Below are 25,531 nucleotides of genomic sequence, written 5' to 3'. Positions count from 1 at the left end.
GCACCCTTGTTAAATATAATCAAAGGGGCAGAGGTGGAAAGTCCAGGGGTCAGAAAGTAAAAGTCCTGCCATATTTTTATTCCACCCACTGAAGCTGTGTTAAAGTTAATGAGATAATTAAGTGATTAATTGTGTGATGATTGACCTGTTATTGAAGACACCTGATATTAACAAGCAGAATCACCAAAGGAGAAAAATCACAATTTTAAGTCACCACCATGGAGATCATGGCTTGCTTTAGTTGAACACTTGACCCCTGACTTTTTAATGTTATATTTTGTTTGGTTGTTGTAACTGAGTTATAACACCCAGTCAAGCAAAGAGAAAAGATGATCAGGTGGTGTTGGTTATGTTTTCACGTAATCATTATTTGCTTTAAGTCACCAAACTATTATTAGATTTATGTTACTGGTTATAGATCCAGCTTTTTCAATTTAATCCAAAAGATTTCTTAAAAGTTGCTCTTGGGGGAAAAAAAAAACCACACCCACACAGACATCAAGAATCAGCATATGAATCTCAACAACGGTGACAAGCAACATATTCTGATAAACAGATCAACTCTGAACACTAGAAAACAAGCTACTAAAAAGTCACATAAAAATAGCAAAAATTAAAATAGTGAGAATAAAGGAAATTACTAAGACAATTAAGGTCATAATTTATTCATGCAGCAATGCATGATGGGAGCCATGGATGAATTTTGATTGGTGGCACCCAGAATGCACTGCAACATGCTTTATTTTTCTCGCTGTTGTTGAGATTCACAGGCTGATTCTTCATGTCTGGGTCTCTAGAATAAAGAGACTTCATTTTCAAATCAGAGCAACTTTTAGGAAATCTTTTGAATTATATTGAAAAAGCTGGTTTTTGTAGACTCATAGGGCTACTGTAATAAATAGTGTAAATATAACTCAGAGATTGGGCTCTAAATGAGTTTGTTGATTCAGGTCAAATAATGATTATGTGGAAACATAACCAACACCACCAGATCATCTTTTCTCTTTGCTTGATTGGGTGTTATAACTCAGTTACAGCAGCCAAACAAAATGTAATATTAAAAAGTCAAGGTTCAAGAGCCCAACTAAAGCAATCCCTGATCTCCATGATGGTGACTTAAAATTGTGATTTTTCTCCTTTGGTGATTCTGCTTGTTAACATCAGGTGTCTTCAATAACGGTCAATCATCACTCAATTAATCACTTAATTATCTCATTAACTTTAACACAGCTTCAGTGGGTGGAATAAAAATATGGCAGGACTTTTACTTTCTGACCCCTGGACTTTCCACCTCTGAAATATACATTGTTTATCCTTTTGATCTTTCATTATAAAAAAAATCACAAAATTCTAACCCATCATTGAAGTAAAACAATGAAAAGTGTGTGTGGGGGGGTGTCATTCTGAAAGAAATGTTTTTCTCTAGTTCACGTTGGCCACAATTATTAGCTCCCAATTATTGCAATTTTTTTTTTCAAAGTAAACAGCTCTGAGACTTTTTCTATAATTCCTGATGAGTTTGAAAGAGATCAAAGACCATTGCTTCATACAGAATCTCTTCAGATTCCCAGCTCCATGATGGTGATTCTTGTCTGGGACGGCCATGGCAGAAACTTCATTTTGTGATCAGTCCCATGTAAAAAGCAACATTCTAAAAGCTCTCTAAAGGTACCGAAAATTCTGAACCTTCCCAGAACATTAGGAACCTTTTTAAAACATCCTCTTGTAGTCGCATGAGAACATTACAAAAAATTCACATGGTTGTCTTTTTTTCGTATTAAATGTGCTTTAGAAACACACAGATACAACAATTGGAAAAAAAAAAGCTAAAATGAAAACATCAAGGGTCAGGAGCCTTAAAGTAAGCGCTTACCTCCATAACGGTGACTTCAAACTTTATTATTTTCAATAAAACATCAACACCTCATTAAGAAGTTTTGAATAAAAGAAATAAAGTCACAGTGGTTTGTAATAAGTGAAGATACAGAGATCTAGAGAGATCTGTTAGTGTTTAATGTTCTGTTTCTGTTATCTGAGTTTTGTGAGGTTACCATTGTGCTGAAGAGTAGAGCCTGTGTTTCAGTCATGATGAGCTGAGAAACACTGATATTCTGCTGCATGTTGTTTTATGTAAAGACAGTAACTATGTAGCTGCTGATGCAGTCAGCTAATGACTTACTGCAAGAGATTTGCCTTTTAAAAAAAAAAAGGTTTCACAGTAGTAGTCCATGACTTACCTGTAAGGTGCATTTTTTTTGTAAGACTTTGAAGAAAAGTTTGTTTGAACAGTCACTTTTGTTAGTCAATTTAGCTCTAATTTTCAATTCAATTATTTGACAAGGGCAGCAGAGATGTTCTGGGAATGTCACAAATAAAATATGGTTCCTTAAACGTTTAGGGAATGTCCTCAATGTTCTGTAAAGGTCCGTCAAATAACATTCTTCAACCATTAAAAGAACTCCACATCGTGACCGTCTCTGAACGTATTGGAAACGTTACTAGGCAGCGTCCTTAACACCAGTGGGGACCAAAGTCCCTTTAAGACAAGTCATTTCACTCACCAGGCGATCTTTGACATGCCTCTTGGGCATTCAAGTGCAGCTCCTATCTCTTTGAATGGGGAAACATCAAATTCTCCAAAGCTGTTTGCCAAGCTTTCGATTAAATTTCATATTTGAAATCACCAATGAAATCTTACAACTGTCTCATAAATTTTGTTTCTAAACGCTTGAATCATGACAAAAAATCAAGCTAATGCGCATGGATCAAGCTAATGCGCAGGCGCAGTCCTAAATGCCTGTGTCTTGTGCCTCATTTCGGACGTGCGCGTCTGACTGTTTCTATAGGAACTGGAGCTTCTAACGGCCGCTGCAGTGACGCGATGACTTTACCAATTGGTGATTGGCTCTTATTTAGAAGACGGGATTTATTCTGCCATATTGCACGTTGCACTTTCTCCCATTCAAAACAATACGAGTGACACGTCTTGTGTTATTCTGTAGTCTTTGGTGGGGCTGTTCTGAGAATGTTCTTGGAACGTAAAATTTCTAGCGGGGTAGCTTCTTTTCAATTGGTGTAAACTTTTTCTCTGGGTTTTCCCATGTTCCTGTAATTATTCTTATTGGCATATTACTTTCCTCATTCCATGCTAACTGGTATTCAGTAGGATCTATTGACAGGTCTAACTCCAGATTTTGGTCATCCATTCTCCCTTCGAGTTGACCTGAGTTTAAAATAGCTTGTTTCATTTTCTGCAGTGACTCATCTGCTGTATTTCCCCAATTCAATGTTCCCCCTTTTATAGTGGAATAAATTGGTTTTGACATTTGACTATATTCTGGAATAATATCACAAACATATCCCATCATTTGTTGAACCTCCTTTACTGTCTCTGGCTTTTTTTAACTGAGTTCAATGAACCAAGCCTTACATGATAGTTATAATAACCAAAACATAACCAACACCACCTAAGCACAATTTTTCTTAGCTTTTTGGTCAAAACAAATGTGTCTTAAATAGATACGGTTACAGCAACCAAAGAAAGACTAACGTGCCAAAAGCCCAACTAAAGCAAACACAGGACCTCCATCATGGTAACATCAAACGAAACAATAAAACATCTGAAGCTCTGTTAGTTCTCAATAAGAACTTCTGTAGACGTCTGACAGAAATAAAGTCAATCTGCTTAGTAATAAGTGAAGCTGGTAATGCTGTTTTTGTTGTTTAATCCTCTGCTGAGATATTGAGAGATTTAATGTCTTTTATCTTCAGTTGATTTCATCTAAGGCTGTGGCTGGAAGTGTGTTGTAGTTATTGTGTTTCTGCTTGTTTTTTTTGTTTAGTTTTTTGTTCTTGTTGTTTCTTGTCCTTCAGTGATTCTTGTTAACAGCAGGTGTTCATCAGTAATTCTTAATAATCACTTAATCACTTAATTATCTCATTAACTTCAACACTACACACCCAGAATGCATTGCGACATTAAGCATGTCACCATTGTTGAGATTCATAGGCTGATTCTTAATGTATATTTGTGAGTAAGCCTCACCGTAGTTTAAAGTAGGGATGTACTGCTCTGCGTTTTTCGCTTCTGATTCCAATACCAATCTGATCCGACATTCAAGTAATAAGAAAAGTGCTAAATTACCTAATAAACTGTATGCTTCATTTAAGGCTGTGACGGTCGGCATGACAACTGGCGGTAGTATGGCATGTATATAATACATAATCTCAAAGGTCGTGTTAACCGAAAATGTTCCGTCATTGATGGAATTTTTTTTTAGCAGTGACGGAAAAAATCTGCAGCCTGTCCGTCATTTTGACAGATTATATAACTTGTAACTGTAATTCCCACCCCTGTCCAGTTGGTGGTGAGTGCGCTCCAGTGTGGCAGCAGAGCGCGAGTTCAGTCTCCAGAATAAAATGAAAACGATGCGTTTGATTACACGCACCCAGTTTGTCCATTTTATTATATATTATATTATAATACTTATGCTTACATAATTAAGTTTCTAATCCATTTTGTTTTAAATAGTTTGTTTTATTTTTCTTGCTGCTGACTATAAGTTTATGGTCAACGAATGGCTTTTTTGAGGTATATGTGACATTGTTTACAACACTGATTGAACTGACCTGATACAGATTTCGGTAAGCTACTGTATCTTTCAACATATTTTTTTTGATATTCATTCATGTTTATTTCCTTCTGTAAAGTAGTAAAGAGGAAGAGATGATCGTGTTCTGACAAGTCAGTCAGAACAAGAGATGACTACTTCTGCTACAGGTGTGGAGAAGACGGGTATATTGCAACTAAGTGTCAACCGTCTGCGTGAGTGTGGCTTGAAAGTCTCGATTGACAAGTGTCAGTTTTGCCAGTCACAAGTCCGTTATGTGGGTCACATTGTGTCAGCTGCTGGCGTATCACCAGACCCAGCCAAGATTGAAGCCGTAACACGCTGGAAAATGCCCACCGACCTAAAGTTATTGAGGTCGTTCCTGGGATTTTGTGGATTTTACTGGCGTTTCATAAAGGATTACTCTGCCATTGTGAGGCCTTTGACTGAGCTCACCAAAGGTTACCCACCAACATCTGGGCAAAACCGAAAGACTATAGATGGCAAGAAGTATTACAAAGCATCTGAGCCATTTGGGGAGCGTTGGGATGACACATGTACAGCAGCTTTCCATAAAATCATTTACTGTCTCACACATGCCCCAGTACTCGCTTTTGCCGATACCAACAAACCTTATGTACTGCATGTTGACGCCAGTCTGAGTGGACTGGGGGCAGTTCTGAATCAGGAACATCCTGGTGGACTTAGGCCTGTGGCTTACGCAAGCAGGAAACTAAGTGCGTCCGAGCAACGTTACCCCATTCATCAGCTTGAGTTCTTGACTATCTCTATGGTGCCCAGTTTGTGGTGAAAACGGACAACAATCCACTTACCTATGTGTTGTCAAGTGCTAAGCTGAGTGCGACAGGTCATCGTTGGTTAGCTGCATTAGCTACCTATAACTTCAGCTTGCAATACAAGCCAGGAAGTCATAACATCGACGCGGATGTGTTGTCTCGCTACCCCTGTGAATCCACCGCTTGCTCTGAGTGGAAGGAGTCAGGAGTAAGAGCCATCTGTCAGTTAGCTGTGACTAATGAAAGTGAAGAGTCATCATCCAGACTGGTGGATCACTTAGGTGTTTTACCTCAGAGTATACCCGAGGCATTCTCTTGTCCCACAGCATTGGGTCTGGTTCAACTGGAACAGCTGACTAATGCAGAGTTGAGAAAAGTGCAAGAGGAGGACCCTGTAGTTAGTGCAGTGAAGCGAGAAGTGGAGTCGAGGAAAATACTTACCGTTGCTAAGAGTTCCAATGCAACCATTGCTCTGTTACAGTGGCAGGGACCCAAGTTAAAGATCATAAGTCAACTTCTGTACAGAGTCACCAAAAGTTCCTGTGGTAGAGAGAAAACACAACTCGTCTTACCAAAGAGGTACTGGTCCGAAGTACTGCGCTCCCTGCATGATGACTCAGGTCATTTGGGAGTAGAGAAAACTGCTGAACTCCTGAAAGATCGCTTCTATTGGCCAAGAATGTCTGCATACATAGAGCAGTATGTTAATAACTGTGGCCACTGTGTAACGAGAAAGACACTGCAAAAAAAAAGTTGCACCACTGAATCACATGACTAGCAGTGGGCCGTTCGACTTAGTGTGCATCGACTTCCTGTCAATCGAGCCTGATTCAAAAGGTATTGGCAATGTTCTCATCGTAACTGACCATTTCACACGTTACGCCCAAGCGTTCACCACTAAGGACCAGAAAGCTCTGACTGTGGCCAAGATACTGTGTGACAAATTCTTTGTTCACTATGGCTTACCTTCCCGTATCCACTCCGATCAGGGGCGAGATTTTGAGAGTGGGCTCATAAAAGAGCTCCTGAGTATGCTGGGAATCAAAAAATCAAGAACGTCTCCCTACCATCCACAAGGAGACCCCCAGCCTGAAAGGTTTAACCGAACACTGCTTTCCATGCTTGGCACTCTGAGTCCTGCAGAGAAAAACAGATGGAGTCAACACATTAACAGATTAGTACATGCTTATAACTGTACTAAGAACGAGGAGACTGGGTACTCACCATATTACCTTATGTTCGGAAGAGAGGCTCGTCTGCCGGTGGATGTGTGTTTCGGGACGTCACCTGATGGAAAGGGAGTTGGTAGCTATCGACAGTATGTGGAGAGAATGAAGTCAGATTTACAGAGAGCTTACCAGTTAGCCACTGAAACTGCCCAGAAAAGTGAGCAGAGGAACAAACGGTTGTACGACAAACGAGTGAAACATCAGACCTTGGCAGTAGGAGATCGTGTGCTGATAAGAAATCTGGCATTGACTGGAAAGAACAAACTCGGCGACAAGTGGAATTCTGTTCCTTACCTGGTGGTGGAACAACTAAAGAACTTACCTGTGTATCGCCTGAAACCTGAATCCGGTATGGGAAGTGTAAGAACTTTACACCGAGACCATCTCTTACCTGTTGGGGACGATGTAAGGTTGTCTGATCCTGGAGAACCAAAGAAAGTTTCTGCACCACCGGAGACCAGGACAAGACCTGCGGAAAGAAAGCAGAGAAGAGAATTAAGAGAAAGACATGCAGCTGTGGCAGGAAGTGAATGGAGGAATGACTCTGAAAGTGAAGAGGATGACCTGTGGTATTACTGCCCGGACAGGGTTGAGACACCACGTGTTGCACTGGGAGAAAATACAGTGGAGGAAGAAATTGTTTACCATGGAGGTGAACTGGATAGACCCCTTGCAGAAATGGCAGAGCCAATGTTCACTGAAGAAAGCCATGGAGAACTCTCAGATCAGATTCCAGAGGAAACGGGAGATCCTAGTTTAGAAGGGGGAGAGACTGGCGTAGCTAATGCTACTAAAGAAGCAGTAGAGACTGTTCATTCCCGCCCCAAAAGAAACATAAGACTGGTAGTCAAACTGAGCTATGATAGCCTAGGCCGGCCCACTAACCGACCTTTAACTCTGGTTCATAGAGGGATGGTCATAAATGTAGAGGGTGGGGAAGAGTCAGAAAAGAAACCCTGTAACACCATGTGGTGTCACCCGATGGCACAGTGTAATTATTGTGCTCAAGTAAATGCTTATACTGAGCCTAAAGTCACCTTTAAAGTGTAGAGAAGTAATCTCATGGGGTCATGAGATGTTTTAGAAGGGGGAGCATGTAACCCAGCAGAATAAAATTCTACAGGTAATGGGTTTATTTCAATCGAATTAATTTTGTTTTGTTTGGTTCTAGCTCAGAGCTAAAATATGAATGAGTATATCGCTATATGTGTTGTATAAAATGTGTGTAGGTATGCCTTTAAGAACGCGATCATATATCAAGTTTGATTGTTAAACACATGTCGAAAACGTGGTTTTGACCTACAAGTTAGGTCTTTCTTTATTTTATTGGTTTATGAAAGTGAAGTCCCACCCTCACTTACATGTTGTGGAATATGAGTGGTTGTTTTCGAGAGAGAGACGAGGGGGAGATTGACAAGTGCAGCCGATCGGAAATATAAGCGAAAAGATTGCAGTAAAGATAAGGAGTTGTTTAATAGGTTATTCATCGTATTAATACCTTGATTTGTGTATATTAATTTGATTAAGACACACGAGTTTGGAGTTTGTGTTATTTGTTGGTAACTGGGTTCTCCGTGTATGTTCGCTCAACATTGCGGACTTTCGCCATTCGTTAGCTGGACCCATCGTTAATACAGGCAGTGTTTTAAGTTATTCTACAGACACAAAGACTATATTCACGCACTTTATTGGCGGTTTGTCGATCTGTGGAAGGACAACATAGTTCAAAGTTAACGTGAGAGTTCGCTGGCTGCAAGTGAGGAGTCTGTGGTTCGTCTTCAGACAGCGTGCAGCTACGCACAGGAAGATTTCCCGGAGGCCTACTACCGTGCAGAGGAGTCAGTGGTCCGTCTTCGGAGAGTGCGCAGCCGTGCACAGGAGGAAGATTTCCCGGAAATTTCCACAGTGCAGCAGAGTCACTGGTTATTCCACAACGGAATTCAGGTACCTTTGTGTGAGTTTTGTTTTTCCCGCTCAGGAGAGTGAAGAGGCCAGTTTGCAGTTTCTAAGGTCACCACGTACTCCAGCAACGTCTCAGGCCTGCAACGGGGTGTGTAGTGTATGACTGGTGCATGTGTGTGGGCCCACAGTATTTCCTATCGATTTATATGGTTATTCAGTGCACTTACAAACTGTGATGTTTTTTTTTAGAGTGACTTTTTGATACTCCTAGTGAGTTATTTTGTCCAGTCATCTCAAGTGAGTGTGACAGAGACAAATTAATTAATTTTATCACCTGAAGTATTGCATTATTGGTGTGATATTGTTAAATGGTGATTTAATAGAGATGTGATTGTGTGAATTACTCACATCCTGAACCATTTGTCTATTTGAGATAATTTTCATCCCTTTTTTATTGTTTAATTAAATTCTTTACATTTTGTTACTTTCACAAGAGTTCATTCATAGACAAGTTATTCATAAGTGAATATAGATTTTATTATATATAACTTTCTAAAGGAGAAGTAATTCATTGTGACACCAGAGGGGCCTAACTTCAACATTGGTAGGCACATAGTAATTGAATCCGGTGCACTGCCCTACTTAATTAACATAAAGACAGGTAGGGGGCGCTACATAATAATTAATAAATTAATAAATAAGTATAATAATAGAAACACTGATTCATCTTGGAGAGTTTCAGTGTATTGACTGTCGTAACCGAATGCGACACACAGTCTGAATGCTGAATGGAGAATGACTGATAGCCGCAGCGGAGGGAGGCATTTACGTGAACTTTAATTTAACGAGTTAAATATTTATCTGTACCTCAAATTAAACTATGGAATGGCTTCAGAACACTTGGAATCTAGTGCAATCTAGTTTTTGTGCCTTTTGTGGAGCTCGACAATAACACAGAATAGTACACGCACAGTATCGGATTTGGATCTGTCCCGTCCGGCCGATACCCGACCCGGCAAAAAAGGCAGTATCGGAGCCGATACCGATCTGAATATCGGATCGGTGCATCCCAAGTTTAAAGTGTTTAGAGTACTGTCTGTTTTAAAACCCATTCAGATTTTCTGATTTAAACTGCATTGGATTTTTAATCACAATAAAAAGAAAGTTAGTAAGATATGACTCATATTAAACTGAATTAAATTGAATTAAATGAACTAAACCACTACACAAGGCTTACATTCTTATCATGAAGCAGCTGCAACATCTGATTGTTTTCTCTTGCTTTTCTTCTTATAACAAACTGTTACAACAGCCAGAGAAACTCTAACATTAAAAAGTCAAGTTAAACTACTCAACTAAAGAAAACACCGATCACCATGATACATAAAAGCCAAACAAATTTTAATAAAAAATCAACAACCAAAAAAACTCTCTTTCTTAATTCTCAATAAGAGCTTCTGTAGACGTATAACAGACATAAAGTCAATCTGGTTAGTATTAAGTGAAGCTGGTAATGCTGTATATGGAGTTGTTTAATCCTCCTCTGCTGAGATCTTGAGAGATTTAATGTCTTCTTTTATCTTCAGTTGATTTCCTCTAAGGCTGCGGTTCAGGTCAGTTGTAGTTCTTGTGTTTCTATTTTTCTGTTCTTGTTGTTTCTCTTTCCTTCGTTGATTCTGCTTGTTAACAGCAGCTATCTTCAATAATGCTCAATCATCACTTAATTAATTACATAATTATCTCATTAACTCCAACACTGATTCAGTGTTACATTAACAGCCTGTAGATCTTCATGAGGGATGTCGGATTCTATCGAAAGCCACATACTCAAAATTGGCACCCCATCTTTTTGGGCTTCTATCAAATCCTTTTTCCATTGGGCATACTTATCCTCTGTCCCTGTGAGTTGTCTGGACTTTTCTAAAGCCTCGGCTGCATGGCCAGTACAAGTGTGAACCAACCATGTAGTTGAATGTTTATCAAGCCTTCAGCTTCTGCTGCTTTCATAATGCGGTTTGCATAACTACAATGGTCTTCGCCCTGTTTTATTTTTCCTAACTGCTGTTTAACTGCTTCTGTTAAATTTAATTGTAATAATTTTGCCTGATAGTCTGCTTGTTTTTCATTTGGCTCTTTTGAGGAATTAAATGTGAGATATCTAGGATTTGTTCTGTTCACTGGAATTGGTGTGGATGATCTAATCCTGATTCTCCTAGTCTGTACTCTGGGCTCCTCCTCCCAATTGTCACTTCCATCTGTATCTGACTCTCTGTCTATGTCATCCTCGGATTCTGGCTCCTATAATGCCCGCTGCAACTCTCTATTTTAGTTTTTAAGTGTCTTCAACATTTTTTCCATTTCTCCTTCATATAGGAATAACATTCCTGGAATATAGCCTGTTTTTCAGACTTTGACCATCCTTCTGCCTTAGCTATGCTTTTGACTGATGGGGATTTACTAGCTGACCTCATTTAGCCATATGTTAGACTGCATCCTTCAATTATTTTTTGATCCCACTTCTGTTCTAATGATCTACCTCTCTCTCTGCTTGTTGGGTTTTTGTATTTCACTCCTTTAATGTTTACTTCAGGCCAATCATTCTTTATCTGATGCAGGGGTGGAAAGTCCAGGGGTCAGAAAGTAAAAGTCCTGCCATATTTTTATTCCACCCACTGAAGTTAATGAGATAATTAATGAGATAATTAAGTGATTAATTGTGTGATGATTGACCGTTATTGAAGACACCTGATATTAACAAGCAGAATCACCAAAGGAGAAAAATCAAAATTTTTAAGTCACCATCATGGAGATCATGGCTTGCTTTAGTTGAGCTCTTGACCCCTGACTTTTTAATATTACATTTTGTTTGGCTGCTGTAACTGAGTTATAACACCCAGACAAGCAAAGAGGAAAAGAAGATCAGGTGGTGTTGGTTATGTTTTCACGTAATCATTGTTTGCCCTGAATCACCAAACTATTGTTAGCTTTACCTTATTGATTACAGCAAACGATCCAGCTTTTTTTGCTAAAATCTAAAAGATTTTTTTTAAAAGTTGCTCTGGCAAAAGAAAATTAAAAAAAAACCCACACAGACATCAAGAATCAGCATATGAATCTCAACAACGGTGACAAGCAACATATTCTGATAAACAGATCAACTCTGAACACTAGAAAACAAGCTACTAAAATGAAATAAAAATAACAAAAATTAAAATAGTGAGAATAAAGGAAATTATTAAGACAATTAAGGTCATAAATTATTCATGCAGCAATGCATGATGGGAGCCATGGATGAATTTTGATTGGTGGCACCCAGAATGCACTGCAATATGCTTTATTATACTCACCACTGTTGAGATTCACAGGCTGATTCTTCATGTCTGGGTCTCTAAATTAAAGAGACTTTCTTTTCAAATCAGAACAACTTTTAAGAAATCTTTTGAACTATATTGAAAAAGCAGGATCTTCTGCTGTAATAAATAGTGTCAATATAACTCAGAGATTGGGCTCTAAATGAGCTTGTTGGTTCAGGTCAAATAATGATTACGTGAAAACATAACCATCACCACCTGATCATCTTTTCTCTTTGCTTGTTTGGGTGTTATAACTCAGTTACAGCAGCCAAACAAAATGTAATATTAAAAAGTCAAGGGTCAAGAGCTCAACTAAAGCAATCCCTGATCTCCATGATGGTGACTTAAAAATTGTGATTTTTTTCTCCTTTGGTGATTCTGCTTGTTAATATCAGGTGTCTTCAATAACGGTCAATCATCACACAATTAATCACTTAATTATATCATCGGACCTTCACAGAACATTCAGGACGTTCTCTGAACGTTTAAGGAACCATATTTTATTTGTGATGTTCCCAGAACGTCCCTGCTGCCCTTGTCAAAAATTGAATTGAAAATTAGAGCTAAATTGAGTAACAAAAGTGGCTGTTCAAACAAAAACTATTTTTTCTTAAATGTCTTACAAAAAAAAAGCCCTTTACAGGTAATTCTAGGATTATTATTATGAAACATTTTCTTTAAAGGATGGGTCTCCTGCCTCTATCACTGCACTCTGACTTTAGGAACCATGCAAGCCTGGAAATGAGCACCCCCTGCTGGCCTCACTAAAGCATCTTCCAATAACAATCAAATTTCTTCAAATAAGGTCTCCCATCCATTTCACAGCCTGGCTCAAGCCCGCTTAGCTTTAGAAGTGTACCAGGCTTTGGACATGGAAGGCTACAGCCACACAGCTTTCCAAAGTCACATCAAAAGTCACACTATAGCAAACCTCTCCCACAAATATGTTATTCTAACATGTTAGTCTGCTATTCTAACTGCCTGATTTCTGCCATTGGTGTAAGCAGTAGTGTGTGCTAATAGACAAGAAATGTACGCTTTTACACCATCTTGCTGATAACATTTCTTTAGTCATTTGGCATATAGATACTGTAGTGAATAAACCCTTATCAGAATGTGCTACCACATTAATTTATGAGGTCAAATTAATAATAAAGTGGCAGTTAATGACCACAGCAAGTCAGGACCTCGGTTTAAAGGATAGGTCTCCTGCCTCTATCGCTGCACTCTGACTTAAGGAGCCATACAAGCCTGAGAGCGAGCACCCCCTGCTGGCCTCACTAAAGCATCTTCCAATTACAATACAGTTTCTTCAAAAAAGGTCTCCCATCCATGTCACGGCCTGGCTCGAACTCACTTAGCTTCAGAAGTGTGCCAAGCTTTGGACATGGAAGGCTACGGCCACACTGCTTTCTAAAGTCACATTAAAAGGGGTCCAAATTGAGGGGCAGCGCATCCTGAGTGGCTCTAAATGTCCCTCAGAATGAGCTACCTCCTACATTGAAGTACTGTATAGTCACATTATAGCAAACCTCTCCCACATATTCTGCTATTCAAACTGCCTGATTTCCACCATTGGTGTAAGCAGCAGTCCATGCTAATTGACAAAAAATATACACTTTTACACCATCTTACTGATAACATTTTTATGGTCTTTTGGTAATAGGAGCCACACAAGCCTGAAAGTGAACACCCCCTGCTGGCCTCACTAAAGCATCTTCCAATAACATTCAAATTTCTTCAAAAAGGGTCTCCCAGGACACTCTATGATGATTGAACACCATCATCATCATTAAATAATGAAGTTCTTTAACAATTTTTGCAGTAACAAGCATGTTTTAGAAGCACAGTTACAACAGCCAGAGAAAACCTAATGATCAAGAGCTCATCTAAAGCAAACGCTCACCTCCATTACGGTGACTTCAAACTTTAATATATTCTATAAAACATCCACATCTAACCTATCACCTAGTAACGTTCCCAGAACGTTCAAAGACGGTCACGATGTGGAGCTCTTTTAAGGTTTGGGGGGACGTTCCACAAGTAGCGTCCCCCTAAAGTCATATAAGGAACCTTGAACCGCAGCACTTTCATTACCAAAAGAGAACATTTTAGGAAAGGCCCTAATGTTCTGCAAAGGTTCGGAATTTTCATCACCTTTAGGGAACATTGAGCAAGGTCACGAGAACGTCGCCTTCTACGTGGGTATTACATAACTTTACTTCTCTAAGATCATTATCTGATGACTCACTACTTTGACTGTCAGTCTGTTCTTCTGTGTAAAAGTCCTGCCATATTTTTATTCCACCCACTGAAGCTGTGTTAAAGTTAATGAGATAATTAAGTGATTAATTGTGTGATGATTGACCGTTATTGAAGACACCTGATATTAACAAGCAGAATCACCAAAGGAGAAAAAATCACAATTTTAAGTCACCATCATGGAGATTATGGTTTGCTTTAGCACTTGACCCCTGTCTTTTTAATGTTATGTTTTGTTTGGCTGTTGTAAGTTATAACACCCACACAAGCAAAGAAAAAAGATGATCAGGTGGTGTTTGTTATGTTTTTACATGATCATCATTTGCTCTGAATCAGGTTGAATAATGATTATATTAAACATAACCAACACCACCTGATCATCTTTTCTCTTTGCTTGTCTGGGTGTTATAACTCTGATAACTTCCACCTCTGATAGAATCTGACAGCCATTCTTGTAACTCTTGATCTTTTGTCTTTTGGAGTTCAAGATCTTCCTCCCAAGGTGCAGAAGGTTTCAACTTATGTTTTTTTTTTACTAACCTTGGCTTTATTTTGTACTTCTCTTTTTGCAGTTTAATAATATTTTTTATTTTCTCTTGATCTCTCTCTTTAACGAGGAGATAGTTAGATAGTTATTTTTCTTTAAAATGCAAATCTCTTGCAGTAAGTCATTAGCTGACAACAGCACATGCATGAAATAATGTGACTACTGTATCACTGCATCAGCAACTACACAGTTACTGTCTTTAAATAAAGCAACATGCAGCATAACTCACAAAACTCAGATAACAGAAGCAGAACATTAAACACTAACAGATCACTCTAGATCTCAGCATCTTCACTTATTACAAACCACTCTGACTTTATTTCTTTCATTCAAAACTTCTTAATGAGGTGTTGATGTTTTATTGAAAATAATAAAGTTTGAAGTCACCGTTATGGAGGTAAGCGCTTACTTTAAGGCTCCTGACCCTTGATGTTTTAACTGTTTTTAAAGCACATTTGTTACACAGAGTTGTGAGAAAAAAAAAATTCTGACCAGTTGAATTTGATTACCTTTTGTTGATGATTTCATTGTCATACAGTGTCCTTATTCACTGATATCTGAATATTGTATAACTTTCACATTGTTGTCCTATAACACTGTGTAAAACCTTGTCCTGCTTTGACATTGTTTTTGTCATTATGCAGAAATTATTCAGACAGGATCATGTAGACTCACAGACATCAAGATTCAGCGTATGAACCTCAACAATGGTGACAACATTTTCAGATAAACATTAACTCTGAGCATTACAAAACAAGCTACTAAAGTCACAAAAAGATTTTTGTTTATTGTCACCATTCTTGATGTCTAAAAGCCACTGCTTAAAACTTAATGTATAATTAATTTTAAAAAAAGAAAACCTGTAAAAAAGACATCAGGACACTCCATGACAAATGAATCACTATCATTAATTAACCAATTTCTTTTGCAATTTTTACTGTAACAAACACAGTTATAGAAGCCAGTGAACATCTAATGTTAAAATATCAAGAATCAAGAAGCCATCTAAAGCAAACGATCACCTCCATAACGGTGACTTCAAACTTTATTATTTTCTATAAAACAACATCTAACCTGTCATCTCGTAACGTTCAGAGACGGTCATGATGTGGGAATTTTAAGGTTTGAGGGACGTTATTTGGTGGACCTTCAGGGAACATTCAGGACATTCTGGGAATGTTTAGCGGACTATTGCTATAGGACGTTCTGTTAACTTCCCAAATATCCTCTTTGAAATGTTCTCGCATGACCATAAAATAACCAAAATAGAATGTCCCCCTAAACTCATATTGGGAACGTTATTAAATGATCAACAGAGGATCATGCGGGAACGCACTGTTAATGTCCCAAATATCCTCTTTGTAACATTCTTATGTGACCATAAAATAACCAAAATGGAATGTCCTCCTAAAGTCACATAAGGAACCTTGAACTGCAGCACTTTCATTACCAAAAGAGGACGTTTTAGGAAGGTCCCTAATGTTCTGGAAAGGTTCGGAATTTTCGTCGCCTTTAGAGAACTTTCAGGGAACGTTGCGCAAGGTCCTGAGAATGTTGCCTTCTATGTGGGTTCCTTTGTCGCCTACGCTGTCATCTTCTTCTAGCACTCTTCCTCTTCTTCACTGAAGTCTTCGTCTGGCTCACCTCCGCTTTAGGTTGCAGCATGCTCTCTTCATCCTTATGTTCCTTTTTGTTAACCTTTCTGATTGGTTACAATCATTAAACTCAAAAACCTAACTTTCACAATTGCTGCTTTATCATCTTATCTTATAATAAACAAAGGAAGTGTTGCAATTAAATAATTTCATAATCGTTCAAGCATTCAAGCATATATGGCCTTAAAAGCCAACTTAAAAGCAAGCAGATAACTACATTGAAACAGGTTAATAGCAATATCAATATTAATTTCCAAAACAAAGCATAAATGTTGCATCGTTCGCTCAACTGATTCATTCAAAATCACTGATTCATTTATTAATGCCATTGTGTTGCCTGGAGATGCGTTTGGTTAATTATGTTTTGATTTGTTTGGAATTTTTTTTTTTTTGGCTGAGCAAAACGCAGTTCACTTTTAAAATGTATCTGTCACATTGCAGAGCCATTTAAAATGGACTATAGAAAGTTACACCACTTACTTCCCTGGTTCTGATGGGTCGTTAAGTTTGTACCATTCTGGCCGGAAAGACTCGTACATGCACCAAAGGTTCCAGTCAAACGCATGAGCAGAGGGATTATACTTAACAACCTCCAGGGTGTCAAAAAGCACTTTGTCGAACACTGGCGACAGCACTATTGTTCTGTCTGTTTTGATTCTTGCAAGCAGTGGCTCTGCCCTGGAACAATAAGGCAGTCAAATGTTTAGTTACCAAAGATACTAATTCCCTCATGTTATTGTACTCAGACAGCGGTAGTATTTACCATTCCTTGTGAACCTCAATGTGGGCATCCAGAATGGCCACCACCTGGCCTGTGGCCGCTTCCCAGCCTGATACTCTTGCCTTGGCAAGGCCCATCTGCGTTTTGTGTCTCACTTTCTTGATTAAGCCAGGTTTGTCTTTGTTAATTAAACCAATATACTCATCTAGAGGCAACTGCAGATCCTCTGTTAAGAAATTTTAAATATTTATTAGCATAAATTGTTATATTTAATCATTAATATAATCATATATTAGAATATTTAATAAAATGATATGTAAATTAATTCATACACACTTTTCTTTATTAACCTCACACTCGTGCTTAACATGAAAAAACTATTTAGAAAAATAAAAATACAGTTCTTAAATATTTTTACTCCTCAAATAAATAAAATGTAACAAATATATCAAATAAATAAAAACTAACCATTCAAACTGTAGTCGTCCACCAGGATGATTTCTGTTAGCAGATGAGCAGGTGTTTTGTCAATGATGCTGCGGATTGCCCTTTTAATGACTGACAGAGCCTCGTTTAAATAAATCAGAATCACACTAATAGACGGCAGGTCCTTGGGGTAGATCTTCGCAGCACATCTGCGCACACAAACACACACATTTGCTTCACTGTTAGTGAGGACATTGTATAGACTTCCATTGATTTTATATGATATTTTTAATCACATAACCCATTCCCTACCCCTATTTGCAAAACACTAGATTTAAATAAAATGTTGGGTTTCCAAGTTTTAATGGGACATTTCATAGACATAATGATTTTTATACTGTACAAACTGTATATTCTATCCACTAAACCTACCCAACACAGAAGACTTTCAGCATTTTTACATTTTCAAAAAACATTATTCACTATGATTTATAAGCTGTTTTCCTCATGGGGACCAAAAAATGTCCCCACAAGGATAAGGATTTCATATATCTTCATCTTTGTTGGGACATTTTGTCCCCAGCACCACCCACAACCACACACAAACACACACACACACACACACACACACACACACACGCACAAGTGACAGTAATTTTTGTTACAAAAAACATTAAATAAATGCTAATAAAAATAACATAAAACAAACTATTTTCAACGTTGATAATAAAATGTTTCTTGAGCTGCAAATCAGCATATAAGAATGATTTCTGAAGGATCATGTGACACTGAAGACTGGAAAATCCAGCTTTGCCAATACATTAATAAATTATACTATTTTATATTATACTAATTATTACTTTTATATTTTATACTAATTATTACTTTTATACTAATTGTACTATTTTAAATTATACTAAACCTGAAAACTGTTACCTGTGGTCTCGAGTATCAGGGATTGTTCTGTTCACTGGTAATCTGTTACTGAGGAACACATTGTATCCGTATTCCTGAAACTGCTTTTCTGCTTCCATCTGTTCCTCCTCTGTGAGTTCAGCTCCCCATGAACGGAATAGATACGAGTTTGGATACAACTTCTTAAACTTAATTTTCTTTGTAATTTTCTGCTTCACAACAGGCTCTTTGACTTGCTGATTTTTGACATCTATGGATTTAGCTGGAAAAGTATATAACAATTGAGAATGACTTATCTTTTAATCACTGAGTGATAATGTTCTTAAAATGTATATAATGAGAACAAACTTACCTATTTTATCAACTTGATCTTCTATTCTCTTCATTCTTCTAAGAACCTCCAGATCTTCTGGCCTTTGTAACCTGTTGTCATTAACTTTTTCTTGTCTAAGTGACATGTACACAAGAGTGTAAACTATAACACCAATAACTAACACATCGACTCTTGTAGCAATCCTCATTTTCAAAATGTCTTTGTGGCAGTGAAAAATGCTTCAGGAGTTTATGAATGCCTGTTCACTTTGAATAACGCAAGACACGTCTGATATAAAAAAAAAAAAAGGAAGTGGTTAAAATAATAGCTGGTTTTGTCAGTAGCACACAGTAAAATCCCCAGAGTTAAATCAACTCTGTTCAGAGTACATACGGTCCTTCTCTAAATAGTGTTAAAGTAACTCTGAAGCAGAGTTAAAGTTAATGATATAATTAAGCAATTAGTTAAGTGATGATTGAACATTAATGATGAACACCTGCTGTTAACAAGCAGAATCACAGAAGAAAAGAGAAACACAAGAACTACAACTGACTTCAGTCACAGCCTTAGATGAAATCAACTGAAGATAAAAGACATTAAATCTCTCAAGATCTGATTAAACAACTCCACAAACAGCATTACCAGCTTCACTTATTACCAGTGATGGGAATAACTGCGTTATAAATAAACGCATTACTAACGGCCTTACTTTAATCAGTAATGAGTAATCAAACAAATTACTTTTTCCTCCGTTACAACGCTGTTATTGTTACTGACAAAAAAATGACGCGTTACTATAATTGAGCTCACTGAAGCGGTTTTCATCCGAGTAGGCTCTCTCTCAGCCATAGGACCTGCAAAGATTTATCTTTGGTGTGTGTTGGGGAGGGACACATGCTAACTGATGATGATTGGTGTGTGATTAGAGATGATAGACCTGCAAAGCATTTTGTTGTAAAGAAATAGTACAGGTTAGTCATACACAGATATCATTTTAAACTGATAATAATGTACAATGCTCTGTGTGTGTGTCAGAGCATGTGAGCGAAGTGCAAGCTCAAACCAGAATACCCTTTGTGACATGCTAGATCAAAAATATGTGAAATAAGTTGTTTCTAGTTGACTAGTAGTTGTTCATTTAAGCCATTATTTGGCTAATTACATTTATATTCATTTAATTTCTTAAATACTGGAGAGAATAAACCATAATAATGAGCGTTTACATAATATAGGCTATATAGCATTTAAGTGCGCGCATAAAGCTTGTCATAAAGAACCGGCAAAAGTAATGATTATGAATGCGAAAAAAACAGTAAGAAGACATTTTAATTGTTTATTAATAAACGAATGTTTTCTGAATCAGTGTCCGCTGCAAAGATAAAGTTGACATTGCTGACTCTCATCATCTCCGCAGAGAGATTGCACATTTCATTCGGATTACATAATCAGAAAGTAGCCTATTTCTTTGTTTTGAATTATTTCCTTTAAAAGTAGACATTTCAAGCTTTTTATAGATATGTTACTCATGTCTGTGAGGCAAGCAGCCGCTGAGTTTCGGTTCATTTAGCTATAAGACACGCTGCAGTTCATGTGCAAGTGATCGCGCCGGCGCCTCATGATTATATTGTCTGTTATATTTGCTTCTTATTTATTAAATCCAGGCAATTGGTTGATGAAACATTGATTAAAATTAAGATACAATTTTTACAAAACGAAATTCACTTTAAAGAACGGCTTTCTACAAAACAAATCTTAATGAAGTGGTCAAAATCATGTCTGACCCACTCCATGTCTCCCGATATATTGCGCATCTTATGATGTATTCTTTCTTTCTCATGCTGTTCACTTTTCATAATCAAATAGATGAATTTAAAACATAACATAGGTCTATTTAAACATAAATATGAAACTACGTTTTCTTTAATGGCTACCATCACATAGTACAGTACAGAGAAATTTCATGTCGTGAGCAAGAGCGGATCATGAGTCGAGTTGGATCAAGCATAATTTATTTTTAGACTTATATTTAATATTGGGGGCTTCCAAGTTATTTGACACATCAGATTTTTTTTTTTTTTTAAAGTAACACAATAGTTACTTTCCCTGGTAATTAGTTACTTTTATAATGATGTAACTCAGTTACTAACTCAGTTACTATTTGTGAGAAGTAACTAGTAACTTTATGTAATTACTTTTTTAAAGTAATGTGCCCAACACTGCTTATTACTAACCAGATTTACTTTATTTCTTTATTACTTTATTACTTTATTATTATTATAGGTTTAGATGTTGGTGTTGGTCAAAAAATTATGCCACCATCATGGTGGTCAGGGTTTGTTTTAGTTGGGCTCTTGACCCTTTTAGGTCTTTAAAGTAATTTGCGTTATTTTAAAGGGTCTTCTTTTCTTTGGTTTCTTGACAGAGATTTGGCTATTATAAAATTGCAGCCAAAAAAAAAAAAAATTCCATTAAACAAATGCCATTGTAATGCTGAAAATGAACAGCTATTACCACATAGTCATGAAAACATAGCATACAATCCTTTTTTGCGTTGCAGCGCAACGTTTTTGCGTTTTTTTTATCACCATTGTTGAAATTCATATGCTGATTCTTGATGTCTGTTTGTGTTGCAGTAGTGATGCAGTAGTTCAATTTTTTTTATGTACTGCATGGTTTTAAAATGACTCAAGATAGCTGTTTCTTCCACTTTTTTCTCATGCTCTAGTTCCACAAGGTTGGTAATGCAAAAACCAAATTGTATAAATGACAAAACATGTGATCAATTGCTTTGGATGCAATCTGTCAAGCTCACAACTATGTCATTTAAAAACAGCTAACATCCACTCACTGTAAAACACTAATCTTACAGCTTTACAACAACATATGCATTGCTGTAAAGAAAAAGCTAACATACAAAGTCAAGGGTCAAGAGCCCAACTTAAGCAAACACTGACCTCCATGATGGCTGCATCGTTTTTTTTTTTTTCTTTTCTTTTCTTGACCAATAAAACATCTAAACCTCTGTTAATTCTCAATAAGTACTTCTGTAGATGTGTGAACATGAAGTCAGTCTGGTTAGTAATAAGTGAAGCTGGCAATGCTGTTTGCAGAGTTGTTTAATCAGATCTTCAGAGATTTAACGATTTTTATCTTCAGTTGATTTCATCTAAGGCTGTGACTGAAGTCAGTTGTAGTTCTTGTGTTTCTCTTTTCTTCTGTGATTCTGCTTGTTAACAGCAGGTGTTCATCACTAATGCTCAATCATCACTTAATTAATTGCTTAATTATCTCATTAACTTTAACTCTGCTTCAGTGTTATTTTAACACTATTTAGAGATATGTACTCTGAACAGAGTTGATTTAACTCTAGGGATTTTGCTGTGTACAGGCAGGTATTCAGCTCCAGCACAATTTAAATTGCAATAGTGTGCTAATTAAAAATATGTGGCAAAATTAGCGCAGTGATTGAGCAGCAATTAGAACAAGCCTTTCAGAGATGAAGCAGCAAATTAGCCTAATTTTGTAGCATTCTGACTGTCAAATCCGTCAAGTCTGCAGGGGACTGTGTAATGGTTGATTTAACAGTATGTAGAGACTTAGGCTGCATTTACACTGCAAGTCTTAATGCACAGATCCGATCTTTTGACCATATCCGATTTTTTGGCCAGTGTGTTTACATTCACTTTAGACGCGACTGGTATCCGATATCTGTGTTAACATTACTTCCTGCCCCAAAATGATTGTCATTGATAGTTTTACATGCACATGGTAGATCCTCGGGTTTTGAATATAAATTATTTATATATTTCATGTCGAGTGGCCATGATTACGTGTCAGAATGGATAAGTTAACAGCTGTCAGTGTAATGGATGAATTGCAGCGCAAAATCTGACTGAACGGATACAGACCGGAAAAAAAGGTAATTTGCGTTTGATATTTTATCTACAGTTATTAGTTTTAGAATTCCATTTTTTTTTCGAGCGAGCTAAGGAGAGAGAGAGCGTGCACGCGAGAGAGAGAGATATAGCTACAGTGAAGCTTTTGGCTTATAAGGAAAAACAACAATGCAGTGGTCTCTTTTAAATTAACCGGGCAAAAGTAACGGTCTGTTTTGTTCCATTATGAGATTTCAATGACAGTTGAATTTGAAACAAATCAAACTTTCGGTTTTGTTTAATTACGAGATTTCGATGATGATCAGTTTTGTTCAGTTACAAGATTTCAACGACGGTTGGTTTCATTTCGTTATGAGATTTTATTGATGGTTTTGTTCCTTTCCGAGATTCCAATGATGGTCTGATTTGTTCCATTACGAGATTTAAATGACGGTCAGTTTTCATTGTCAGTCAGTCAAATATTCATTTGTTCAGTTACAAAAACTCAATATGGTATGTTTTGTTCTTTTATGAGATTTCAAAGACAGTCTGTTTTATTTCATTATGAGATTTTAATGATGGTCTGTTTTATTCGGTTATGAGATTTCAATGATGATCGGTTTTGTTCCGTTACAAGATCTCAATGACAGTCGGTTTTCTGTGTCAGTCGGTTTTGTTCTATAATAAGGTTTCAAAGACAGTTTGTTTTCACACAGACATCAAGAATCAGCATAAGGCTCTCAACAATGGTGACAAAAAAAAAAAAATCAGATCAACTCACAAGGTCACAAAACAAGCTACCAATGTCACAAAAAAAGCTTTGTTGATTGTCACCATTGTTGAGATTCATGTTGATTATTGTAAATTTTCTGTAAAAAAAAATATGTGAATTACTGTAATTTTGTTTCATAATACATAAAATAACAGCTGAGTTGTTAATTTACGTACATTGTAATTTTACAGAGTTTTGAGTATAATTTAAAATAAAATAAAAAAATGACAGTAAAAAAATCAGTTATTTTCCATAAAATTAAGTTTTTTTTTTTTTCAGTGTATGGCATTTTTTGGCATTTATTTATTATTATTTTTATTATTTTGCATTTATATTTATACTAAATGTTTGGGCTACTGTTTTTCATAACATATACCATAGGTTTATAGAGAACCTAGTTAAATAATGTGATTTTCAGAGAGAAAATTATAAATATCTTTCAACATATATTTTCAGGAATTGTTGTTAAAAAAAAAAAAAAAAAAATGCTTCTAAGTCTGAACCATCAAAATATTTAATTATTTCACATATGATGATTAAAAGTAAAGTAAAAGTAGAAAAGCACCACCATGTTATATTTATAATTAATATTTTTGAGTGTAACAAACAAGTAGCCCTCTAGATTACTTTATCCCTTGAGGTAGCCCTCGTCCACAAAAAGGTTGGAAATCCCTGTTCAACTGATAAGGAAATCCAGTATGATGTTTCATAATATGTAATGTTTTAGGCTTATATAAGATATATCTTACATTTGTAATTAATTGTTAATACAACGTTATTAACATATGCTTGTAAACAGCTTGTAAAACAAACAAACAAACAAAGGCACAATCAAGTGTATCCTACATATACATTCACATACACACGTTTTATTTTGCATTGATTCCCTTTATAATGTTTTCACTTCTGTTAAATTTCCTTTTAAAAATCTTTGACGACATGTTGTATTGTCCAATTTTGTCCTGTGCATGTTTGCAAAATGAGATGATAGTAGGAATCCTGTCCTTGGCCGATCTCAAGACATCGGTTTGATTTTCTATTTCTTATTGCATTTCCCTAAATGTAAAACAGAAACAAATACAATTAATCAATGATTATATCAATGCTTAAATAATAATTATGATTATGCTGTATATGCATAGAAAATAGAGAATAACCACACACTTAACAATGTTAAGCAATGTGGTGTAAAAATAATCCATAAATATAAATAAACAAATAAAATGCACATCAGGACCATACCTGAGTGAAGTCCCAGTATATACTCAGTCCTTTCTCTTTGGCTTTTTTACAGTCATGTAACCCTGGTGTGCTTCCACTACCGGGATCCGTTAGACAACGGTTGGAGTTATACTTGTGAGATTTGATTCCTCCAATGTAGATCTCTCCATTACGATTGTAGTAACAATACTTTGAGAGATGTTGAAATGAAGAGTGTGTTTTGGATGTAGATATTCACAGCAAAGGTTTACACTTACATACAGTACCTGAGGCTTATAGTAATGACACCCATACAGAATAGGTATACTTCCAGGAACAGGTCCTTGATCAATACATTTATCTTGAAAATCATTCTTCAACTGTCATGAGAAACAAACAGCAGAAATTTGAGGATGACTGATTTAGATGGATCAACTATTTACTAAACTTTATTCATCTCTTCTTGGGATGGAAATTGAGTATATCAGAAGACTTTGAGCAACTTACTGCGCCATAACCCATTATGTCTTCCCAGCTGTCTAGCCGAGGATAAACATTTTCCAGATACCATTTGAAGGGCTTACATTTGAGTTTCTCTCGTAACTGTTTTCTTTCAGTCACATCACCAATATCAATCCCATGATCCTAGAGGAAAAACAGTCATTTTGTTAACCAGGTCCAGGGTGATGATATGAAGATCAATGAAATATTAAACTTATCCTGAGCTAACCTTGAAACAATGTTTACGATTACTGTTACCTTTAGAGGGAGATTCCAGGCAATATTCACATTTGATTTAAATTCATCCATCCAGATTTCAGCCACTCTCAGAGCATTTCGAATCATGGCTTTGCTGAGATCCGGTGAATAAGGCTTATGTGCTCTTTCAATGTGAGCAATCTTTGAACATGGCACCACTTCTATACTCCCACCACAGAGCCAGACCTGATTTAT

At 36.8% G+C, this 25,531-nt stretch overlaps 1 protein-coding gene across 7 annotated transcripts in view; it reads right to left on the bottom strand.

Moving 5' to 3' along the window:
• The window catches only part of LOC127507058 (probable polypeptide N-acetylgalactosaminyltransferase 8), a 129,098-nt gene that overhangs the window by 17,094 nt on the left and 86,473 nt on the right, over nucleotides 1–25,531 (bottom strand). For 2 of the 7 annotated variants that reach the window (XM_051883933.1, XM_051883930.1), the window contains 3 exons: nucleotides 17,545–17,711; nucleotides 17,119–17,302; nucleotides 16,836–17,033 (listed from right to left, as the gene is read on the bottom strand). The exons of 1 other annotated variant lie outside the window; for it this stretch is intronic. In XM_051883933.1, coding sequence (XP_051739893.1) covers nucleotides 16,836–17,033; nucleotides 17,119–17,302; nucleotides 17,545–17,711 — 549 coding nt within the window. Of the gene's footprint in view, nucleotides 1–16,835; nucleotides 17,034–17,118; nucleotides 17,303–17,544; nucleotides 17,712–18,438; nucleotides 18,680–18,769; nucleotides 18,976–23,221; nucleotides 24,434–24,619; nucleotides 24,788–24,864; nucleotides 24,958–25,084; nucleotides 25,223–25,336; nucleotides 25,523–25,531 lie in introns of those variants that run through there. 4 more of the 7 variants (XR_007928224.1, XM_051883936.1, XM_051883928.1 and 1 more) reach the window with 3 other exon arrangements.

Source organism: Ctenopharyngodon idella, chromosome 24 (assembly GCF_019924925.1).
Source record: "Ctenopharyngodon idella isolate HZGC_01 chromosome 24, HZGC01, whole genome shotgun sequence".
Taxonomy (NCBI): Eukaryota; Metazoa; Chordata; class Actinopteri; order Cypriniformes; family Xenocyprididae; genus Ctenopharyngodon; species Ctenopharyngodon idella.
The sequence above is the reverse complement of the archived record's forward strand: the minus strand, read 5'-3'. Positions and strand labels throughout refer to the sequence as shown.